At 41.8% G+C, this 19,211-nt stretch overlaps 1 protein-coding gene across 1 annotated transcript in view; it reads left to right on the top strand.

The window, feature by feature from the left end:
* HSPA12A (heat shock protein family A (Hsp70) member 12A) overlaps positions 1–19,211 on the top strand; it is a 63,743-nt gene that overhangs the window by 17,657 nt on the left and 26,875 nt on the right. The window contains exons 2-6 of the mRNA XM_054983511.1: positions 2,248–2,333; positions 6,262–6,389; positions 13,728–13,914; positions 14,583–14,687; positions 18,441–18,557. Of these exons, the coding sequence (XP_054839486.1) occupies positions 2,248–2,333; positions 6,262–6,389; positions 13,728–13,914; positions 14,583–14,687; positions 18,441–18,557 (623 nt within the window). The remainder of the gene's footprint in view (positions 1–2,247; positions 2,334–6,261; positions 6,390–13,727; positions 13,915–14,582; positions 14,688–18,440; positions 18,558–19,211) is intronic.

Here is a 19,211-nt window from a genome sequence, read left to right as displayed (position 1 = left end):
AACAATATCACATTTCTGTTTTAATAGCCAGTGAAAAGTACTTTTTCTCTTATTGGGTGAATTAAGTCCATTTACATTCCAAGATATAACCTTACATTCCATATTCATAGCCTTGTTGCTGGTAAGTCCTTTTCATTGTCCCTCATAAACTTTTCCATTTCAAATTCAGATCTGATGCGCTTTTTCACTCCTCCAAACTCAAATGCCAGCCCTTCCGGTAATTCCCATCTGTACCTTATTTTCATGTCCTTCAAAATTTGGACTAAGGCTTTATATTTTTTCCGATCAAGCAACACCGATCTAGGTAACTCCTTCATAATAATCACCGTCTTGCCATCAACCTCCAATGGGTCTTGGAATTGCTTGCTCACAATCATTTCTTTCATATTTCTGGTTGTAAATTGCACAATCACGTCTCTTGGTAACTTCCTCTGGGCCGCAAATCTTGAGTTTATACGATACACCACGTCTAGGATAGCCACGATTTCTTCTTCTTCCTTCCCCAGGTATCCAGCTAACACTTCAGCAACTTGCTCTTGAGCTGTCTTTCCCTCCATCTCCGGCAAACCGCGAAACCTTAGCTGCTTTTCCATATACTTGCTCTCCGCAATAGCCATTCTGCCCCTCATCGTCCTCATATCTGTCTGTTGTGTGTCTGAGAGATTCTCCATCGCCTTCTCCACCACGTTAACTTTTTGCTGTGTTGCTTCCATTCCCTTTTTCATTTCTGCCAATTCACTTTTAACTGTCTCTTTAACTTCTTTGATCTCTTTCACCAGCTCCTGCTGGACCTTTAACATTTCCGAAAATCTTTTGTCTAAATTTTCCATAGCCGTCTGCCACTCTTTTTTCGACATCGTGGGGCTTGACTTGCCCCGCTCCCACGAGTCTGCACGTTTCCTTAACTCCGTGGCGCTTGGCTAAGTGTCCCTTTAATTTAATTTAATTCAAATGTCCCGGTTTCAAAAGGAAAAAAAAGCACTTACAAAATCCAAAATGCCGGGCGTCTTTTCTCTATGGTTTTTCTATATTTTTGTAATCCAATATGGCATACTTCCTCTTCTGCTGAAGCCCGTGCCCTTCCCTCTTCAAAGATGGCGATTGCCCTCTTCCTGTCTGCCTTAGGGCCGTCTCTCTCCAGCAGCTCTATCACAATTACGTACTTCCTGTTTCCCGTCTCCTCACAGCAGCTCTCGCGATGGTAGAAGCTTTCTCACAGTCTATTATCTCTTCATAACCACAGGTATGAACAACAATCCTCCGATTTCTCTAATTACTTCTTTTAGCTTAGTCCTTTTACTAATCTGTTTCTTGCCGAGTCTTCCTCTACTTTTAATCAAACTGTTGCAGTTTAAAAGTCCCCTTTAATGCTTCTTTACTTTAAGTAATTCATCCCGTTTCAAGAGATAGTGATCTTTACCTTTTCAAACGTCTTTCTGGGTTGTAATCACTGCTTCAAACTCAGGTTCTCTTTCACCTTCTTTCCTCCTGTTGATGCTTGGGCATGTAGATCTTATGCCAGCCGTCACTGGCCCCAGAACTGCCGCAGAGATGTAGGCCGACCTGTCTTAGGGTGGGACCTCAAGGGACGGGGGAGAGTTCGTTGCGCAGAACCCCCCCTCGCCTGAGATCAACGCGCCCTGAGGTACTTGAGCGTTCAAAGCCTGTTCTCCGCCTGAGAAAAGGGGACCGCGGGCTTGTTTGCCCCCGCCGGTCACTAAAAACGGCAGCCCGGTCAGCTCTGCTCCCAGAGCTGTGTTAGACCTCCATGGATCCCAAACAGGAAGTCCGGGGGTTTGCCATCTCATTGGGAAGTACATTAAGAAAAAATCCTGCAAAAGATGGAAGACTGCATGCGTTCACATATACATGTACACAACCACTTGGGCACATCTTTTCTTGGCATTGCATTGAGGAAGGGCTATGGATGCTCTGTCTGTGTCCCCAGTCAAGATTTGCAATGGGAAGGCTCAAGAACTTGCATCAATGCTGCTATTTGCCTTTGTGAATCACTGGCACATACTATCATCCTTTTAATGTAAGTCAAAATCAAAATGAATTTCCTCCAGTTACCATGTCTATCATAAGAAAAGTATTTTACGGCCAGATTTATATAATTGTCATTTCTAATTTATAATCAAGTTTCTTTATTGCAGTTGCAGGTGGGTGACAATGCCCAGACTTGCATGACACTACTTAATGTTTCATCCCCTGGGGAATATTCAGATGATTACCATTTTCTTTCAGATGGAGTTCCAACATCTGCCTATGCATCTCCAGCCAGGAGTCTGGGAGACCCTGGAATAACACCACTGTCTCCATCACATATTGCGGTGAGAATTACAACCTATATATATTATTTTCTCTTTGTCCATGGTGAAGATTTAATTGTGTAGATGATCAGAGAATTTCTATGGTTGTTCTGTTTGGTTTGCTGTGTAGACTAGGGGTGTACAATCAGACTTTCTGACTCGACTTTTATAGATGGATTTATGCTGATTTGGCAAAATCCAGTTTTGCTCGATCAGATAATCCTGGATCAGATCCAGGAAGCCAGATCGATATTGCCAGATTAATCTGGGTTAATCTGGAAAAGACAGCTTCAGCTGTTGGTTGGCTCCTTCCTGGGCTTTCTGAGTCTTCCTTGGGAGTGAGTGGCCAGTTGGTTCAGGAGCTCTCCCTATCTGGCCAATGGGGATTCTTGAATAGGAGAGAGCCTTTTTCAAACTGCCTGCAAAGAATTAAAAAGGCAGGCTTGGCTCAGAGCAGACTCCAGTTAGTGTGGATCTGACACTGTGGCTGCTGGTTGCCCTCACTTGCTCTGGCCTGCTCTCTGTGCCTTGGATTTACTGGATTTACCTGTCTTCCCTGCTGCCTGGTCTGGCTGCTGCTGTGCTGCCTATGCTGTTGGGTGGCCTGCCTGAGGAGTGGCACCTGACTTCACCTGTTTTTTGAGTCCCTTAAGACTCTTTTTCCTGTTTTGAGGAGAGGGGGTTGGCTGGCAGTTTTCTAAGTTTAAAGATTAGTTATTAATTGTTTTTAATTAATTGGTGTTGGAGGGTGCTTTGCTTTATTGCGTTAACTTGTTAAGAGTTGTTTGTTTGCTGTCTATTCTTGTGTGTAATGTTAACTTTCTTCATTGTGGGGGTGAAAGGGAACAGGTTGGCCAGTGACGAAGGGCTGCAGCAGCCTACAACTCTGGCTGAAGCCTCCTCGGAGCTGGTGAGAGTGGCAATATAGACTACAGAGACTAGACAGAGAACTTGGATTTCCCCAAATTACCCCTGCCTCTAACTTTCTGAGGCCAAGAGGGATCCATCTTATACTAAGTTACAATTGTGTCTGCTTGCCATTGCCTTATCCTTGGGGGTTCTGGGGATGTGCAGCTTGTTTGGTTCTGTTCTGTTGCCTTCCCTCATTGGCCCTGGGTTCTTCTTGGCTTCTGTGAGTGACATTCTGTTGGGCTTGCAACAGTGTCCGTTGCTTTAGTTTGGTTGGATGGAATTTGCTGGTTTGACATGATTCTCTGGTTTGATGTTTGTCCCCTTGCTTCAGTTTGGTTCTGGGGGTGAGATTAGATTCCCTTGCTTCAGTTTGGTTCTGTTGGGCTTTTTCTGGCCTGAGCTTGCATTTGGAACTGTGTTTTTGCTAGTGGCTGCCTTGTCCCTATGTGTTTCTGCCTTGCAATTGAGTGTTTTTGCCTGAGAGCTAGATTGGAATATTTTCCCACCATAGGAAATGGAAATGGAAACAGTGGAGAGTGCCTGGGGGCTCCTTGTTCAGAAGCCCATAGTATTGGACTCTGGGGTACACTCTTTCTGAAATTTGGGGGTCTTTAGTATACAATTAGGAGTAGGTTTCCTGAAAATTTGGTGTAGCTTGCTTGAAAAGTGTCCCTCACCCCCCCCCCCCGGATAGTTTTCTCCATAGAGAATTATGGCTTGTTGAATTGGGAATTCTCTAATCTTGCAGAACTGGATTAGAGGATCTTATCTCGATTTCAGGGATACTGATTTTTTTTTTTGGTTTCCCTGAAACCCAGATCTGGATCACTGTTTTCTTTTCTTTTTTTGTGTGCACACCACTAGTATAGACTGCTGAAGGAATGCTTCCCCTGGTACAAGTCCTTGGGCCAACTTAGATCCTCCCAGGGCCTTCCCTGGCATACTTATTCTTGTTTGACACATCTGTTTTTTAGAACAGTCTCCCAGGAGGATTCCCAGTTTGGCACAGTTTCAGAGGCACTGTAAACACTTTTTTAAAAAAGTATAATTGAACTGATTTGAAGCAATGTTGAGTGCATCCACTGGAAATGAATTGAGTGTTTTTTGTATACATAATATTTTAATATTTTTGTGGTACTGTATGTGAGTTTGGAAGCTGCCTTGAGCCACTGTTGGAGGGTATAAAAGTTTGAGTATAAAATGTTTTTATAAATAAACTGTGCTAGAACCAGGTTTGATCTGGCATTTTGTGTGGTTTACTTAACAAGTTATTTGTAGTACTTTGTTTTGTCAATCTGACTTAAAATTTATAGGTTAGTTTCTTCAGGATGTACAGGTGAACCACCTTCTCATTAACCATGCAAGTCTTGCTGGTCTCAAGCAAAGGGAGAAATTGCTACAGAGGTGAACTTCTAGAAAATGTCGTCTTTGATTCTACATAGGAACTGAGGATCTAAAAATGTGTCAGCAATCATCTTTGTTATGTAATAGCATGGAGAATAAAAATAGGCCAATGTAGCAATGTATTTGACTGAATGTTTTCTTTACATTACAAGAACGTTCTAAGTCTACAAGAATTCACATTGACAGGCTTGATCTGGCATTTTATGTGGTTTACTTAACAAGTTTTGACAGTGGCCCAGCAAACATGTACCTTGAGTTTGGTATACAAGGTAGCAATGTTTGTGATGCTGTTATTTCCCATGGAAGTTCATTCTACTGATGGACCTCTGAAAGCTGCTCTTTCATCTTCTTTTATTAATGTCTGTTGTTCTTTAGAATACATTTTGGAATCTTATACATTTGTGCTCTTCTGAAAGTTTCGTTCGAATTTTGAATTTTTTTTCTCACCGAATAGATATGAACTTTTGGCATTCCATTGCAGACAAAAAGGGGGCAAAACTGAGCGTTTAAATTACTTAACTTGCAAGAGCTCATTTTGCTGCAAACTGATCCTGTAATGTTGAGAGCTATATTTTGCAAAGGGAATGATGGTAATAGCAATTTGCTGTGGTTTGTACTCAGTGCCTGGTAATCTTTGTCTGTCTGTCTCTGTCTGTCTGTCTGTCTACTTTATTTATCCCCTGCTTTTTTCCCCAGAGGGGACCCAGAACATTTTATCCTCAACCCTTTGAGGTAGGTTAGGCAGAGAGAGTGTGACCGGCCCAGTAACCCATAAAAATTCTATGGCAGAGCAGGAATTTGAACTTGGGTCTCCCAGATCCTGTTCCAGCACTCTAACCACTACACTACACTGGCGCTCTGATTTATATGGCCTTTGAACATAGATTCTACTATCATTAAGGCTATGGCTGCAAGTAAAGCTAGGAGGATCAGGACTGCTTTTCCTAGCACAGGCCTTCTCATTGAAAATGGCCTCTATAAATGTCAAAAGCAGCCAATCTGACACAGTCATACAAAGCAGAAGCTACATTCAAGATGGGGCAGAAGTGTGATGCTTCAGCATGCTTCTTTTCAACTCCTGAATCCACATACTGGTTGGGGGAAAGGGGAGAAGTTGGTTTATTTGACTATATGCTACTATTTAAAAGAGGCACTTTAGCAGATGAAATTACATTGATTTAAAAATTCTCTGTTATTGACAAGCTAAAATTTACTGTTGCATAACTTCACAGAGTTAGAATTCATGCTAATGAAACTATGGTTACATGCTAATTACCTGTTGTACTGTAATGCAATTGGCATTTGACACAACAGACATTTCAAAAGCCATCCACTTTTTTGGAACATAAGGTGATTCAGGCAAGCGGATTGCAAAAGTTACAAGAAAAGAATTTGAGTGGCATTCTCCCTCATCTGGATTATCATCAGAGTTACAAAAATTAAATATCATCTTGAATTAAATATCAGTATTGTATTCTCATTCCTACTAGCATGCAAGTCCTGATAAGATTCAGGAATTTCTAGTTGTGTTACTCTGGTGCAGAGTAGTAGTGACGTGCTTTAGTGTAAAATCAGTAATTTTTACAGCTCCTGCATGAAATAACATCAGTGTTTTACTTTGTTTTTTTAACAGAAGGACTCTGATGCAAATGATGCAGAGGAACAATCATTTCTTGTTGTTGTGGCCATTGATTTTGGGACAACTTCCAGTGGCTATGCTTACAGCTTCGCCAAGGAACCAGAATGCATTCATGTCATGAGGTAAGGGCCACTAATACAGGCTTGTGGGCATGGTGATTGAAATGACTTTGACTTTGCAGTTAACAGTACTGTAATAATTTCCAAACTGTGAGTAAAATTCGTCAAGATTTTAGCAGTAGTTGCTGGAGACAATGCGATATCAGTGGCTAGATCTGGTTATGTGAGTGCCACTTCAAGGGCATAGTGGAGCTCATTAGCAAAAATGTGTGTGAATTACCGTAACAGGAATTCAGAATTTGGCAATGGAGATATTGTTGGCAGATAAGGGTTGTGGGCCTCTTACTCTCTCTGCCACCATGGCAGCTTGCCAGAAGAACATAAGACAAGCCTGATCAGACCAGTAGTCCATCTAGTCCAGCATCCTGTCTCACATAGTGGCTAACTAGTTCCTCTGAAGACCAAGAACAGGGCAGAGAGGCCAAGGCCTTCCCCTGATGTTGCCTGCTGGCACCGGTATTCAGAGGTTTACTTTTAGTCACCATGGCTTAGTAGCCACTAACAGACCTATCCGCCTTGAGTTTGTTGAAGCCACTAAGAGGGAGTTATTGCCCTGCTTTGTGCTGCAGTGCAGCTGGCCAAAAGATGGCACTGCAGTTTCTGGTTCAGCAGTGGTCAGATGATACAGAAAGACCAATAGGATACCATCTGGCCTTTTAAATCCTTTGATTTTGGCTTAGTTCTTCAGTCTGAGCAATGTTGCCTGAGTGAAGATCAAACTGCTATCATACTAGCCATAGCCATGAGATTTGTTTTTGTGAACTAATACTTATTGAATTAACGGTAAGTTCTGTTTGGTATAGCATTATATGGAAGCAACAGCAGCTATGCAAATGTTGATGCCTTGATGTAACATAATGAAAGTAGTCAAGAAAAAAGGAACAATACTTACATTTTTAGATGAAATGGAGGATGAATTCTTCCAAATATAACAGTTCAGGATTTTAATCCAGAATCACTAAAGCATTGGGAAACATTTTGATAGTGTACACATTTATGGACTTGCGGTTGTGGGGTGGGGGGGAATGTCCAGATGCTGTTCAATCAACTAACAGTTATGTGTTCCGAAGACAACAGTATTTATGTAATTAGAGTTGTTTGTATGATAAATAGCAAATTTTTTAAGCACAGGAAATGTCATTTCTATCTGCACCATTCTTAAGAATGTTTACATTAACATAAACATGTCAGTGCTAAAGCCTTGTTCTTTTAAATTTCAAAACCATCTGCATCTTGCCTCTCTGCCACCCCATTTATATCGCTCCTTCACTGATGCTTAGTTTTCTGATGATCCTTTTTTATTAAATGCCTTCTTGCTTTTTAGTGTTAGTCCACCTCCAAAAACATTAACAAATCAATGAACTAGGTTAAGCAGACAAAGGCTGAGCATACTGTGTCCTGATAACAAGAAACTGTGGACCAGCCAAAATTATAGAGCTGGAGGGGATTTCTTGGGTCATGTAATCCAGTCCACTGCACCAGCCCAATTTGCTAGACCTAAACTGTTCCTGACAGATGCACATTCATTCTCCTAAAAAACTTCCAGCACAGATTTGTGTGCCTTCCCTGGACAGCATGTTCCATCGCCCAGCTATTCTGCTGTAGCAGCCATTGGGAATGCAGAGCCCATGGCATCAGGTGTCCCACAGCAAAAAAGGCACGTGCTGTTTCTGCTTGAGATTGAAAGTTTTCCTCCAGCTTCACCAGCAGAAGTTGGTCCTGCAGAGAGAGGAAAGAGGCAGAGAATCAGAGCCCTTACAGTGGTGGCTTCTCTCTCATTATATCTTTTGCTCAGCAATTTAAGGGAACCAGACTTTGTACACCAGAGACTACTTGCGAGGGGACAATTCCTTTCTACCCTGGAAATGAATAGCTAGTTTGTGTCAGGTGCTAGAAGGCAGCATATCAAGGTTTGATAGCAGATTGGAGGTCACTGCTGTGGAGTGGAGATGTTAAGGCTGGGTTTTTGAGGTTAATGTAGTTGAATAAGCAGTGGTGTAAGAGAACCAGGAACATTGGAAGAAGGGAAATGAATTGGGGTTAGAAGTTCTTATAGACAGTAAAATGAAAAGGCAATTCAGTTTTGCTAGGCTTTTAAAAGAAGTTTGAAAAATGTATTTTAGGACTGTATGGGGATAAGTGTGGCAAGGATACAAAAATATTTGCTAACCCTTGCTGGGTTTTTTCCCCTGAGGGCAAAAGAAGCGTGGAAGTCACTGAAATCCCACCCCACAATCAACCCTTCGTGAAATTTTATGAGACATCTACTGTATGCTCCCCAGGCTGTTTTTGCAGCTTCAGGGACTAAGAACTTCCTTTTACAAAGAACACAGAACTTCCCTGGATGCTTGTGCTTTGCTTTGTCCTGGTCTCAAGAGCTTGGTGCATCCAATTTGTTCTAGAAACCAAAATAATGTGTCAAAATCTTAACTGAAATATCTGTGAGACATTGTGTTTCTGAGTGAACTGCAGCTCACAGGCATTCATTACAGAAAAAGGACTAATGCAATTTCTGTTTAGGAGAGAATAGATGGCTGTCACAATTACTCAGCTCCTAAGTGCACTTTCTATTAGCATAACAGTCCATGAATGAGTCGAAATTACAGTAATTAAGGAACCCCAATCAAAACAATACCTTTCTTCTTTCCCTGAATGTGCAGCTGGTGTGTAGGATTTAACAAGCAGTAGCTTCTGTTCAGTCTCTGAATAATCCCATGTAGACATGGTGACATGGTTACCTAGTTTGTTTCCATGAATACGAAGAGTCACATGCCTGCATGAAAATCTAATTAAAATTTTCCCCGAAATCTACCATGATCCCCCAAAAGCTTATGCAGTGAGTAAGGGGAAGGCTATGGGAAGAATGAATATTTGTTTGTTTATTTATTTATTTATAATTTCAATTTAAAAACTGACCTACCCCTGAGTACACATAGCTCAGGGCGGTGAACAACATAATAAAAACATTCATTAAAAGTCAACAATTTAAATAATCCATGAATAAAACATTCTTAGATGGTGTTAATACTTCAGTTTCTAAATTTATCACTGGTTTCCATGGAAGTGGAAAGGGGGCAGGAAAAATAGGAAAGGGGGGGAGAGGAAAAAAGAGGAGGGGTGCCAGCAGGACGGCATTTGTTGCCGTCCTTAGCCAAAAGCCAGGCAGAACATCTTTGCCATACCAGCCCTGTAGAACTGCATTAAGTCACACAGAGAGTTCCACCAGGTAGGAGCTAGGGCAGAAAAAGCCCTGGTTCTGGTTGAGGACAGCCAGACTGCTTTTGGGCTGGGGGTCACCAGCAGATTGTTCTCTTCAGAGCATAACACTCTTTGGTGAACGGTCCTGAAAATACATGGGTCCCTGGCCACTCAAGGCCTTAAAAGTCAATACCAAGACTTTGAACCTGATTTGGTACTCCACTGGTAGCCAGTGCAGCTGATGTAGCACAGGATGAATGTGTGCTGTCTGCAGTATTCTGGACCAGTTGGAGTTTCTGGACTAGTCTCAAGGGTAGGCCAGTGTAGAGCGAGTTACAGTAGTCCAATCTAGAGGTGACTGTTGAATGAATTACGTGGCTAGGTTATGGCGGGACAGGAAGGGGGCCAGTTGCCTCACTTGTCATAGCTGGAAAAATGCCATCTTAGCAACATTTGTGATCTGGGCCTCCATAGATAAGGAGGCATCCAGAACCACACCCAAACTCCTGACAGTCTGTGCTGGTGTTAAGGGTGCACTGTCCAAACCTGAATCCCGCCCCCCATCCAGCCACAGCACCTCAATCTAGGTTGGATTCAACCTCAGTCGACTCTTCCTCAACTATCCTTCCATGGCCTCCAGCCCCTTTGTCAAATTTTGTGGGGTGGTGGCTGGGTAGCTGCCCATCAACAGATACAGCTGGGTGTCATCAGCGTACTGGTGGCACCCCAGCCCAAAACTCTGTATCAGCTGGGTGAAGGGGGGCATGTAGATGTCAAACAACATTGGAGAAAGAATTTCCCCTTGAGGGACCCAACATATCAAGGTGTATCTTGTAGACACTTCTAGCGCTACCTTCTGTCCCTAACCTTGGAGAAATGAAGTAAGCCACTTCAAGACTATCCCATGGACTCCTATGTCAGTGAGGCAGTGGGTCAAAAGGTCATGATCGACCATGTAGAATGCCATTGTAAGAACAAGCAATAACATCAGTGCTGACCCTCCATGGTCAAGCTGACTGCAGAGATCATCTGTGAGGGCGACCAGAACTGTAATTAGATGCAATACAAAGGTGCAATGCAAAGGTGAAACTAGACAAAATTGCAACTGCTTTCTTTCTTCTTACTTTAACATAACCTCTGATAGCAGAAGAGATGGACAGTCTCTCCAAATTCTTCTACCCACAGCAGCTCCCTGTTCCCCATGGCATTTTGTCCAAAGGGCTCCCTGCACCCCAAGCGTAATCTCTTTAGGGACTGCGAGAGGCTGCCAGGGGAAGGCAGGAAAGATTGGCTGCCATGGTGGCCCCTGGATCACAAGATCCAATCCTAAACAAGGTATTTCCTCCATAACAAATAAGAGATGAAATTCATGCCTGTTAGATAAGCCATTCAACTATGGTGTCTCATCTGGAAAACTGCCTGTTAGCTAAAAAAATAATGTTATAGAATATGGATGTTTTGAATAGCTAAGATTAAAAACATCACCTCACCTTGTTTGCTCTTTGTGTGTATGAGCAGCTTCCTCCCCCAGTGTATTTATTTATTATTAATAGACTTTTCATTACTATTATTGTTTATTTATAGTCAGCCTTTCTCACTGAGATCCAATGTAGATTACATATTGCAAATAAATATAATAAAATCATTTAACTAGGACATTCACAGAGCAAAAATGCAATATGATCAACAGCACATTCAATGAAAACAGATACAATAGGTCATGATAGCTGCAAATTTAAAAACTACATTAAAGCTGAACACATAGATTAAACCTTTCTGATTTAAAGCACAAGTAATTAACATGACATAGATTTGGATCCAGTGGCACCTTAAAGAAGAACTAGATTTCCAGGGTATGAGCTTTCGAGAGTCATAGCTCCTTGACTCTTAAAAGCTTATACCCTGGAAATCTAGTTGGTCTTTAAGGTGCTAGTGGAGCGTAATCTTGTTCTATTACGACCAACATTGCTGTTACAGACCAACATTGAAACTAACATGCCATCTTCAGCAATGTCAAACTACCCAGTAGGAGCATATCAACATCAGCAGACAGTACCCAATAGACTAGTTTACAGTTACTGTCCCTTACCGAGGTATCTCTCTGAGCTAGTTCTTATGGCATAGCCCTAAAATCTGAGAAGAAGGCGCTCCTAAATAATTCAGTCATGCATAGTTTGCAGTAAGCCAGGAGAGTGGGATCTTTCCTGACCTCTTCAGCCATTTCACAAAGTGGGGGCTACCACAGAGAAAGTGTGTGTACAGGGCAGTTGTTGATTTAACCCAGCTGCAGGGTAGTTTCTGCTGAAAGTCTGTTCAGATGAACAAAGCTAGTGTGGCAAAGCATAGGGAGACAGGTGGATTTGCAGGGGCCTAGGCCATGAAGGACTTCGAATGAAATAGTCATGACCTTGAATTCAGCCTGGTAACTGAAGTTAGTATTTCATACATTACACAGCAACAAACTTGGTTTCCCCCCAAATATATGTTCAAGAGGGACTTGCAGTCAGTCCTAGTATTTAAACCACTGTATGTCTATGAGTCGAGTTTTCAAAGATTTGTTCGTTGCATTTACATCTTATATATTCGGGTGTACAGGAGGAAAAACATGTGTGTAAGCCTTCTAAACAGATATATGACTAGATTCTTAATTACAGAGAGGTTTTTAAAAAAATGAATAATTATTCAAAGTCGTAGAGATGGGGTTAGCATTAGGGGATTTCAGCTTATAGCAGTCATCTGGATCAATGACAGCTCTTAGAGCCAGTTCACGTTATCTTGGGCCACACTTTGCAATCATCTTATATACTAATAGCCAAGTGGCCCTAATCTAAGGATATGTAAATCCAGAGACTGGATCCATGAACAGACAAGACAGATTGTCCTGTAAAATGTATGTAGAAAAATCTGAAATCTAAAACACACACACACCGCACACACTGGGGCGGGGGAGAGGTGTTAAACAACCCCAAAAAGATTAAAGGAGCTCCTGTAGCTTTAAAGAGATGCCCTCAGTGGCTGTTACTAGACAACCAACTAACAGTAAGTTCAGTATTCCAGGCTTGGTATCCATCAGTAAAGGGTAGTTTGGGCCTCTGAAGGGGGACTCACCAGGGCCAGGCCCAGCAGCAACCACTAGGCAACTTGATACCACAAGACTTGCCTGACATATCCAGGCTCAGCTACTTGCTACTGTTGAACAGTGAGCCTCTTCTCCCCCTCCAAAGCCAGCGTAGTGTAGTGTTTAGTTTCAGAGTAGGATCTAGGAGACCCAGGTTCAAATCACCACTCTGCTATGGAAGCTTACTGGGAGTCTTTGATCCAGTCACACACTCTCAGTCTAACCTCCTTCTCAGGGTTGTTGTGAGGATAGTATGGAAGCAAGAAAAATGACGTAAGCTGCTTTGGGTCCCCTTTGTGGAGAAAGGCAATATATAAATGAAGTGAATTAGCAAATATAGATGAAGATGGGGGACAGATAAAAGGTAAATTGTTTAATGGGGTTGAAGGATAGGAGGATGTAGGGAAAGGTGAGCATATAGAGGCTGCCAGGAAGAGGGAAAGAGGAAATAGTGTGGAGAAGGGGATACAGCTGCAGGTTCCCCACCATGCAACTGGGTCATAAGGGAGAGGCTGCCCGGCGAGGAAGAGGGAAAGGTGAAAATGGGACAGACAAAGTCGGGTGGGAAGGAGAAAAGAAAGTAGGAGAAGGGAAGAGGCTAAGTGGGCAGGTTATGGAAAGAGGACATAGTTTGGGAGTGGAACATGAGCTGCCCACTGCAAATCCTTGCAGCTTACTACTTGTATTATTCTATTAGATCAATGTCCCATGAACTAGTAGCTTTTGTCTCCCAGCCATAGCAATTTCCATGATTTCTCATGCTCAAGAATATACTTACTGTTCCTGTTTCAACATATATGGTCAAATAGGATAACAGATGCAGTGATAAACTTCACTAACTTTTCTTATGGCTAGGCATATCTGCACATAACTAATTTGATTGATCAATAAAATTGATTCCAGATCTTGTAGTCTGAGTTCTGTGCCCTGTTCACTGAACTACATGGGCAGGGCATGTAGTACATGTGATAAAGTATGCCAAGATCTAAGATCACTGATTCAGAATGGCTTCCTCTGTATTTTAGGCGATGGGAAGGAGGAGACCCTGGGGTGTCCAATCAGAAGACACCAACAACTATCCTCTTAACTCCAGAAAGAAAGTTCCACAGTTTTGGTTATGCAGCCAGAGATTTCTATCATGACCTGGACCCTAATGAATCAAAGCACTGGTTGTATTTTGAAAAGTTTAAGATGAAGCTGCACACAACTGGAGTAAGTAATGAATGACATTCTTCCTAAATGTTTTAATATCCTAATGGTGTTACAGTACATTTGCCACTGCTACAGTAAACTTAGGTTCAAAGTAAATGTGACATCAAAAGAGCTGTGAATTGCTTTTTAGAGAGTTAATAGCAGTTGTCCCACCTTTCTACCCCCCTCCCCAACTGTTTTTGGCTGTGAACCACTAACTATTTCCCATTAGCGCTGTTTTCCTCTGCCTTTATTCCATATCAGTACCCTGGGACCACTTCTCTTCATGGATTTCCCAACCTCAAACTTATTGTGGTACAGACAGTGTTTTCCAAGCTGTTGGCACAATTTTTGTAGAGGTGGTCTTTTTAAATCAGTGCTTCAGCAGGTACATTTGATAGCCACCATGCATATCAGCATCAAGGACATATAGCTAAACTTGCACTTTATTGAAATCATAGCTAAGAAGTGCAAAAAGACTGAACTTTTATGACATTAAAATGACACAATTCCTGAAAATACAATTGGGTGGAGAAATCCTCTGCCAAGGAGAAAACTGGGCAAACTTGGAGTTATATTTCACCAGAATGGTGCATCGACAATAGCAAATTCACTTCTCTGAAATCAAGAACAGTGGATTTAGACATTCTGCTTCCTTTTAATACTTTGTAATATTTTTCTTCCTCCAGAATCTCACTCTGGAAACAGATCTGACAGCTGCAAATGGCAAGAGAGTTAAAGCACTTGAAATATTTGCTTTTGCTCTACAGTACTTTAAGGAACAAGCATTAAAGGTAAAGCAACTCTTCTGACTCCTGTTCTTTATATTTATAACCATGACAGATGCCGGCCCAGCTAACATAACCTTGCCAGACTTCAGCCTGCAGTGGTATTTGACATAAACAAAGTGTAGCAGCTGTAGGAAGTGCAGGCATACTGATGCTGCTGAAGTACTCTAGATTCCTGTGCATGACCTCCTTCCTTACCATAAAAATATGTTAGCAGAATTTTATCAGGTATGTGTTGATGGTGATATCTCAGCTCTGTAGCAATCAACAGAAGTAGCTTTTTGTCACTTATTTCATTTATTTATTACCAGAATAGTATCTCAGAGCAATGAAATCCCTGCAGCCCAGTCCCCATTTTTCTCACACTATTCAGAGTAAGTTTCCAGGAAGAGTTCTTCAGTCTTTTCCCATGGTTAGAGGCCCATGCCTCTCTTCTCTTGAGTTTGTCTCCATGCAGGAGAATAACAGTGCAATAAGTAGCTCGGTCCAATCAGCAGCCATTTACCTGTTCCCCAGCAGCCCCCCTGCCTCCACTACTCATCGCTTCTTCACTGTGCCACAGTGTGGATGCCCATATAGTACTTAACACTTGCCTGTGTGGGCAGGCAGGGCATAAACCGTGTGAATCCCTTTTGCTCTCTTTCACTAGCTCCATCTTGGAGCTTCAGATTGGAAAAAAAAATGTGTCACTGACCTTTGAGAATTTTTGCCTGTTTCTAAATTCTCGAGGATAGGCATGATGGGTGCACTGACTAAAGTTCCACAGCTGATTACAAGTAACATTCCAGTCATTAGCAAGTTTTTAAGTATCATAGTTCTCAACAGCTACATTTTGGTGTATAACTGTGCAAAATATCCCAGTATTCAGACCCTGGTGCTGGAGCTCCAGATCTGAATTCCACTCACAGTAAGAGAATTTGCCTGATTTTTGGAAAGTTAACCTACATTTTTTGCTTTGAATCATTATTCTATTTCATTATTATTATTTTTCCTCTCTGGTATTATGATGAAAAATGACAGGGGATGAGTGCACATCCTTTTATGTTCTGTTATCGTTTGGGGGGTATTTTTGTCCCGCATTCCACTCCTGCTGAGTTCCATTTTAACTAACAGTGTTTCTAAAATTAATTCAGGATTTGGAGTATGTGCAATTTGTTACAACTTCTGGGACCATTAGAAGGGTGTAACTGCTTAGGATTGCACTACTTGTAATACACACATGTGTTCCTGCACCACAACAAAAATACTTACTATGGTAGCTTTTTTTCAATGTTTTGTCAATGCGCATGGAATCTATGGCAGACTGTACATACACTGCATAGTGTACCACATTTGGAAATAAAAAACAGAACAGTGAAGAATTTCTAATGTGTCAGGTTCATTTGGAAAATAAAACCACCTAATACAGAAAAAATCACAGGAGGAGAATTCTAGAATCCTTCCTAAAAGTGACACCAGCTAGTGCACATTATAGCTTAGAACATGTGAGGTTTGTCTGCACCTGGTCAGCTGAACTCCTCGTGTTCTCAGCACTCTGCTCTGGGATTACAGTGAGATTGTGTGCAGTCAGCCTGGCACTTCTCCTCCTGTGTGCCGCCTCAGCCTGGGTTTTCTGCTGCTGCTGTTCCTGCTAAGTATGGGTGAGTCCTGAAGGACTATGGCTCTGGTTATGCCCCCTGCCTGGCAGAGACCCAGCAGCTGTCTCAGGGGCTGGGCAGTGTGGGCTCGTTTGCTGGTTCTGGCAAAGTGACTTCTGGTAGAGCTGAGGCACAATCAGCAGACATTTCTGTCATATCAAGCCCTTCCTGGTCTCACTGAGGGGCCTGGTCCCCTGGTCCAGGTCGCTCAGGACTTTCTCCCAGACACTCTGGGTCAGACCCCTCTTGGCTAGACCCCTCTGAGTCAGAGTCATCATTCTGGGCAGAGGACAGGTAGCAGCAGGGGTCGTGGCAAAGTTGTCCCCAGCGTTTTCAGTTCAGATAATTCAATTGTGTGGTTTTAGTCAAAACTAGCACCACAGCATGCCAATGGAAACATATATGAATAAGGTCTATTATCCCTAGTAAGGCATACCTAAATGTAAGCCACGGTACAAGTTTCTTAAAATGGTCGCCACAGCAACAAACATTATTCACTTTGAAAACATTATGATTTACTGAATGACTCTGTTAGTTGTTCCCCCATTCAGCAAAATCTTAGTTATATAACACATGGCTCTGTTGGTAGCCCTGTTTAGAGATGAGACCCACACATCCTTCCTGGGGCTTGTATAAAATACAGATCAAAACTATGTATAATATGATTACCTTGTTTATTATTCTGTAAGGCGCCTTGAGTCTCAGCAAGAAAGGCCAGCTATAAAACAAACAAATAAGTAAATGAAATAGGTAGTCTGTAGCCACATTGGCTCCATAAAGTAGAATCTTGTTTCAGAATATTGGTTTTCATTTACCATAGTATTTATAGTCTAAAAAATAAAGGTCTTTGAATACCTTTTTTAGCTTACAAGTGAAGTTGAGCTCAATAATCTTGCAGTGAGGAAGCCAAGCACATATTAAACCACTTAGGGTTGCCGGTCCCTTGGTGGGGGCACGGGATCACATCAGATTCAACGGAATGTTTCCCAATATGGTTGCTAACAGGTCTGGAGAAAAATATCCTGTCTCTTAATAGAGGTTTAATATATGGAAATGGGCAGCTGAAGTTTTTCATGGCATGGAGGCAAATAACATCCCATTGAGCCTCTATTAAAAGTACAGGACATTTTACTTCAGGCCTGTCGGCAGCCCTATTTTCCAAACCAGGGAGCTTTCAACTGTGTTCCAAACACAGGGGAAGGGGAGTGGAGGGAGGGGCACACACACATTTCAAACAGGCTTCAAGAGGATCCCTGGAGAGTCAGCATAAACATTTTCTAAATTAAACAAGTTGTATTCATGCTTGTCATAAACAGAAGTATGTTGTGATGTCTGAATGTGACCTGTATCATGGTAATCATACTCCTGTTGGTTTATTACATTTAGACATTTATTTTCAAAGAAGAATATTGTTCACCCTGTTGGATTCCCTTCTTTTTTTGGACAACAGAGAAAGATATGCCAGGTCATTACGCCTGGAATCCTTCCTAAATCATGTTACCGCTCATACCACAAGCTGAATGCAAGTTCTTGACATCTATCTACTATTCATTATTTGCTTAAAGTAGACTTTTCCCAACTAGCACAAACTCAAATCTTTTCCAGGTTTTCAGTGAGAAAGAAAGTTGAAGTTTTAAAACAAAAAGCATAATTTAATGATGGTTAACATAATATATAATGGCCATTTAAGATAAGTAAAGTGTGGAGAATGTGGTGTCTGCTGGTGATACAGCAACTGTTTTTCAGTCTGATTAATGTTTAGGAGAATGAATTTGGAGCAGCCTTGACCTTCACTGTGAAGACACACATAAAGCAAGCTGCTGTGTTTGCCATATTCTGGGCTCTCTGTTGGAGAGAAACTTACCCCACTGAATTCTGCTTTTTTAATGGTACTCTTTGATAAGGTGTAACAGAAACACTGGCTTTGACATTTTACACATTTTTAATGTGTCAATCAATGGTTTAAACTATCTGGCATAGACATAACATTAGAACCATGAAGAGTGCAACTTATTTTCATTGGAGCCAGCAAACCCCCCCCCCCCCCCACACACACACATTTTTTAAAAACATCTGGCGTCAATTTTATATCTCCCTCCTATGTTACTTTCATTTCTTCTAGGAGCTGAGTGATCAGGAAGGTTCAGAGTTTGAAAATTCTGAGGTACGATGGGTCATCACTGTGCCAGCTATCTGGAAGCAGCCTGCCAAGCAGTTTATGAGGCAAGCTGCATACAAGGTAAGATTAGTATAGTGGGGCAAAAGGTGTGTATGTGTTACAGTGTCTTAATCTTGTATCCATAGCTAGTTTGCCATGTGCCTTCAACTACTGTTTTCCTGTCCTGCTTGCAAGCTACTCAGATGCATCAGTTTTAGCACCAAACAAAACAGAATGCTGTACTAGGTAGACTTTCTATCTGAAATATAAGGGCTGTTCTGTCCTTTTAAAAATGGATTTTTTTTTTTAAAATCACACACAAAAAATAATGAACATCTACTACCTCAGCTTTCCTAGACTTGTCAGGATGCCTCAGGTTCCCCTATAAACCCCAAATGTTCACTTGCCTGTAGCATAGCATAGCATGGAAGAGTGTAGATTTTGCAGCGGTTTAAATCTATTGAAACACCAATGCAATCTATACAAGTAGTTTATTGTCAGGGAATAAGTTTATTTGGAATTCCAACCATATAAAGAAAAACAATCTCTAAAAAACTCTGTATCCCCAAAACTAGGGCCTTGTTTGAGTTACAGAGTTCTAAGAATTAAAGTCTATTTGTAATCATATCCTTAGTAGTTAGATGGGAAACCTCCAGTGAAGTCCAGGGTTGCAGAGGCAGGCAATGGCAAACCACCTCTGCTAGTCTCTTGCCAGGGGTCACCATAAGTCAGCTG

The sequence above is a fragment of the Eublepharis macularius genome, chromosome 6 (assembly GCF_028583425.1).
Source record: "Eublepharis macularius isolate TG4126 chromosome 6, MPM_Emac_v1.0, whole genome shotgun sequence".
In the NCBI taxonomy this organism is placed as follows: Eukaryota; Metazoa; Chordata; class Lepidosauria; order Squamata; family Eublepharidae; genus Eublepharis; species Eublepharis macularius.
The sequence above is the reverse complement of the archived record's forward strand: the minus strand, read 5'-3'. Positions and strand labels throughout refer to the sequence as shown.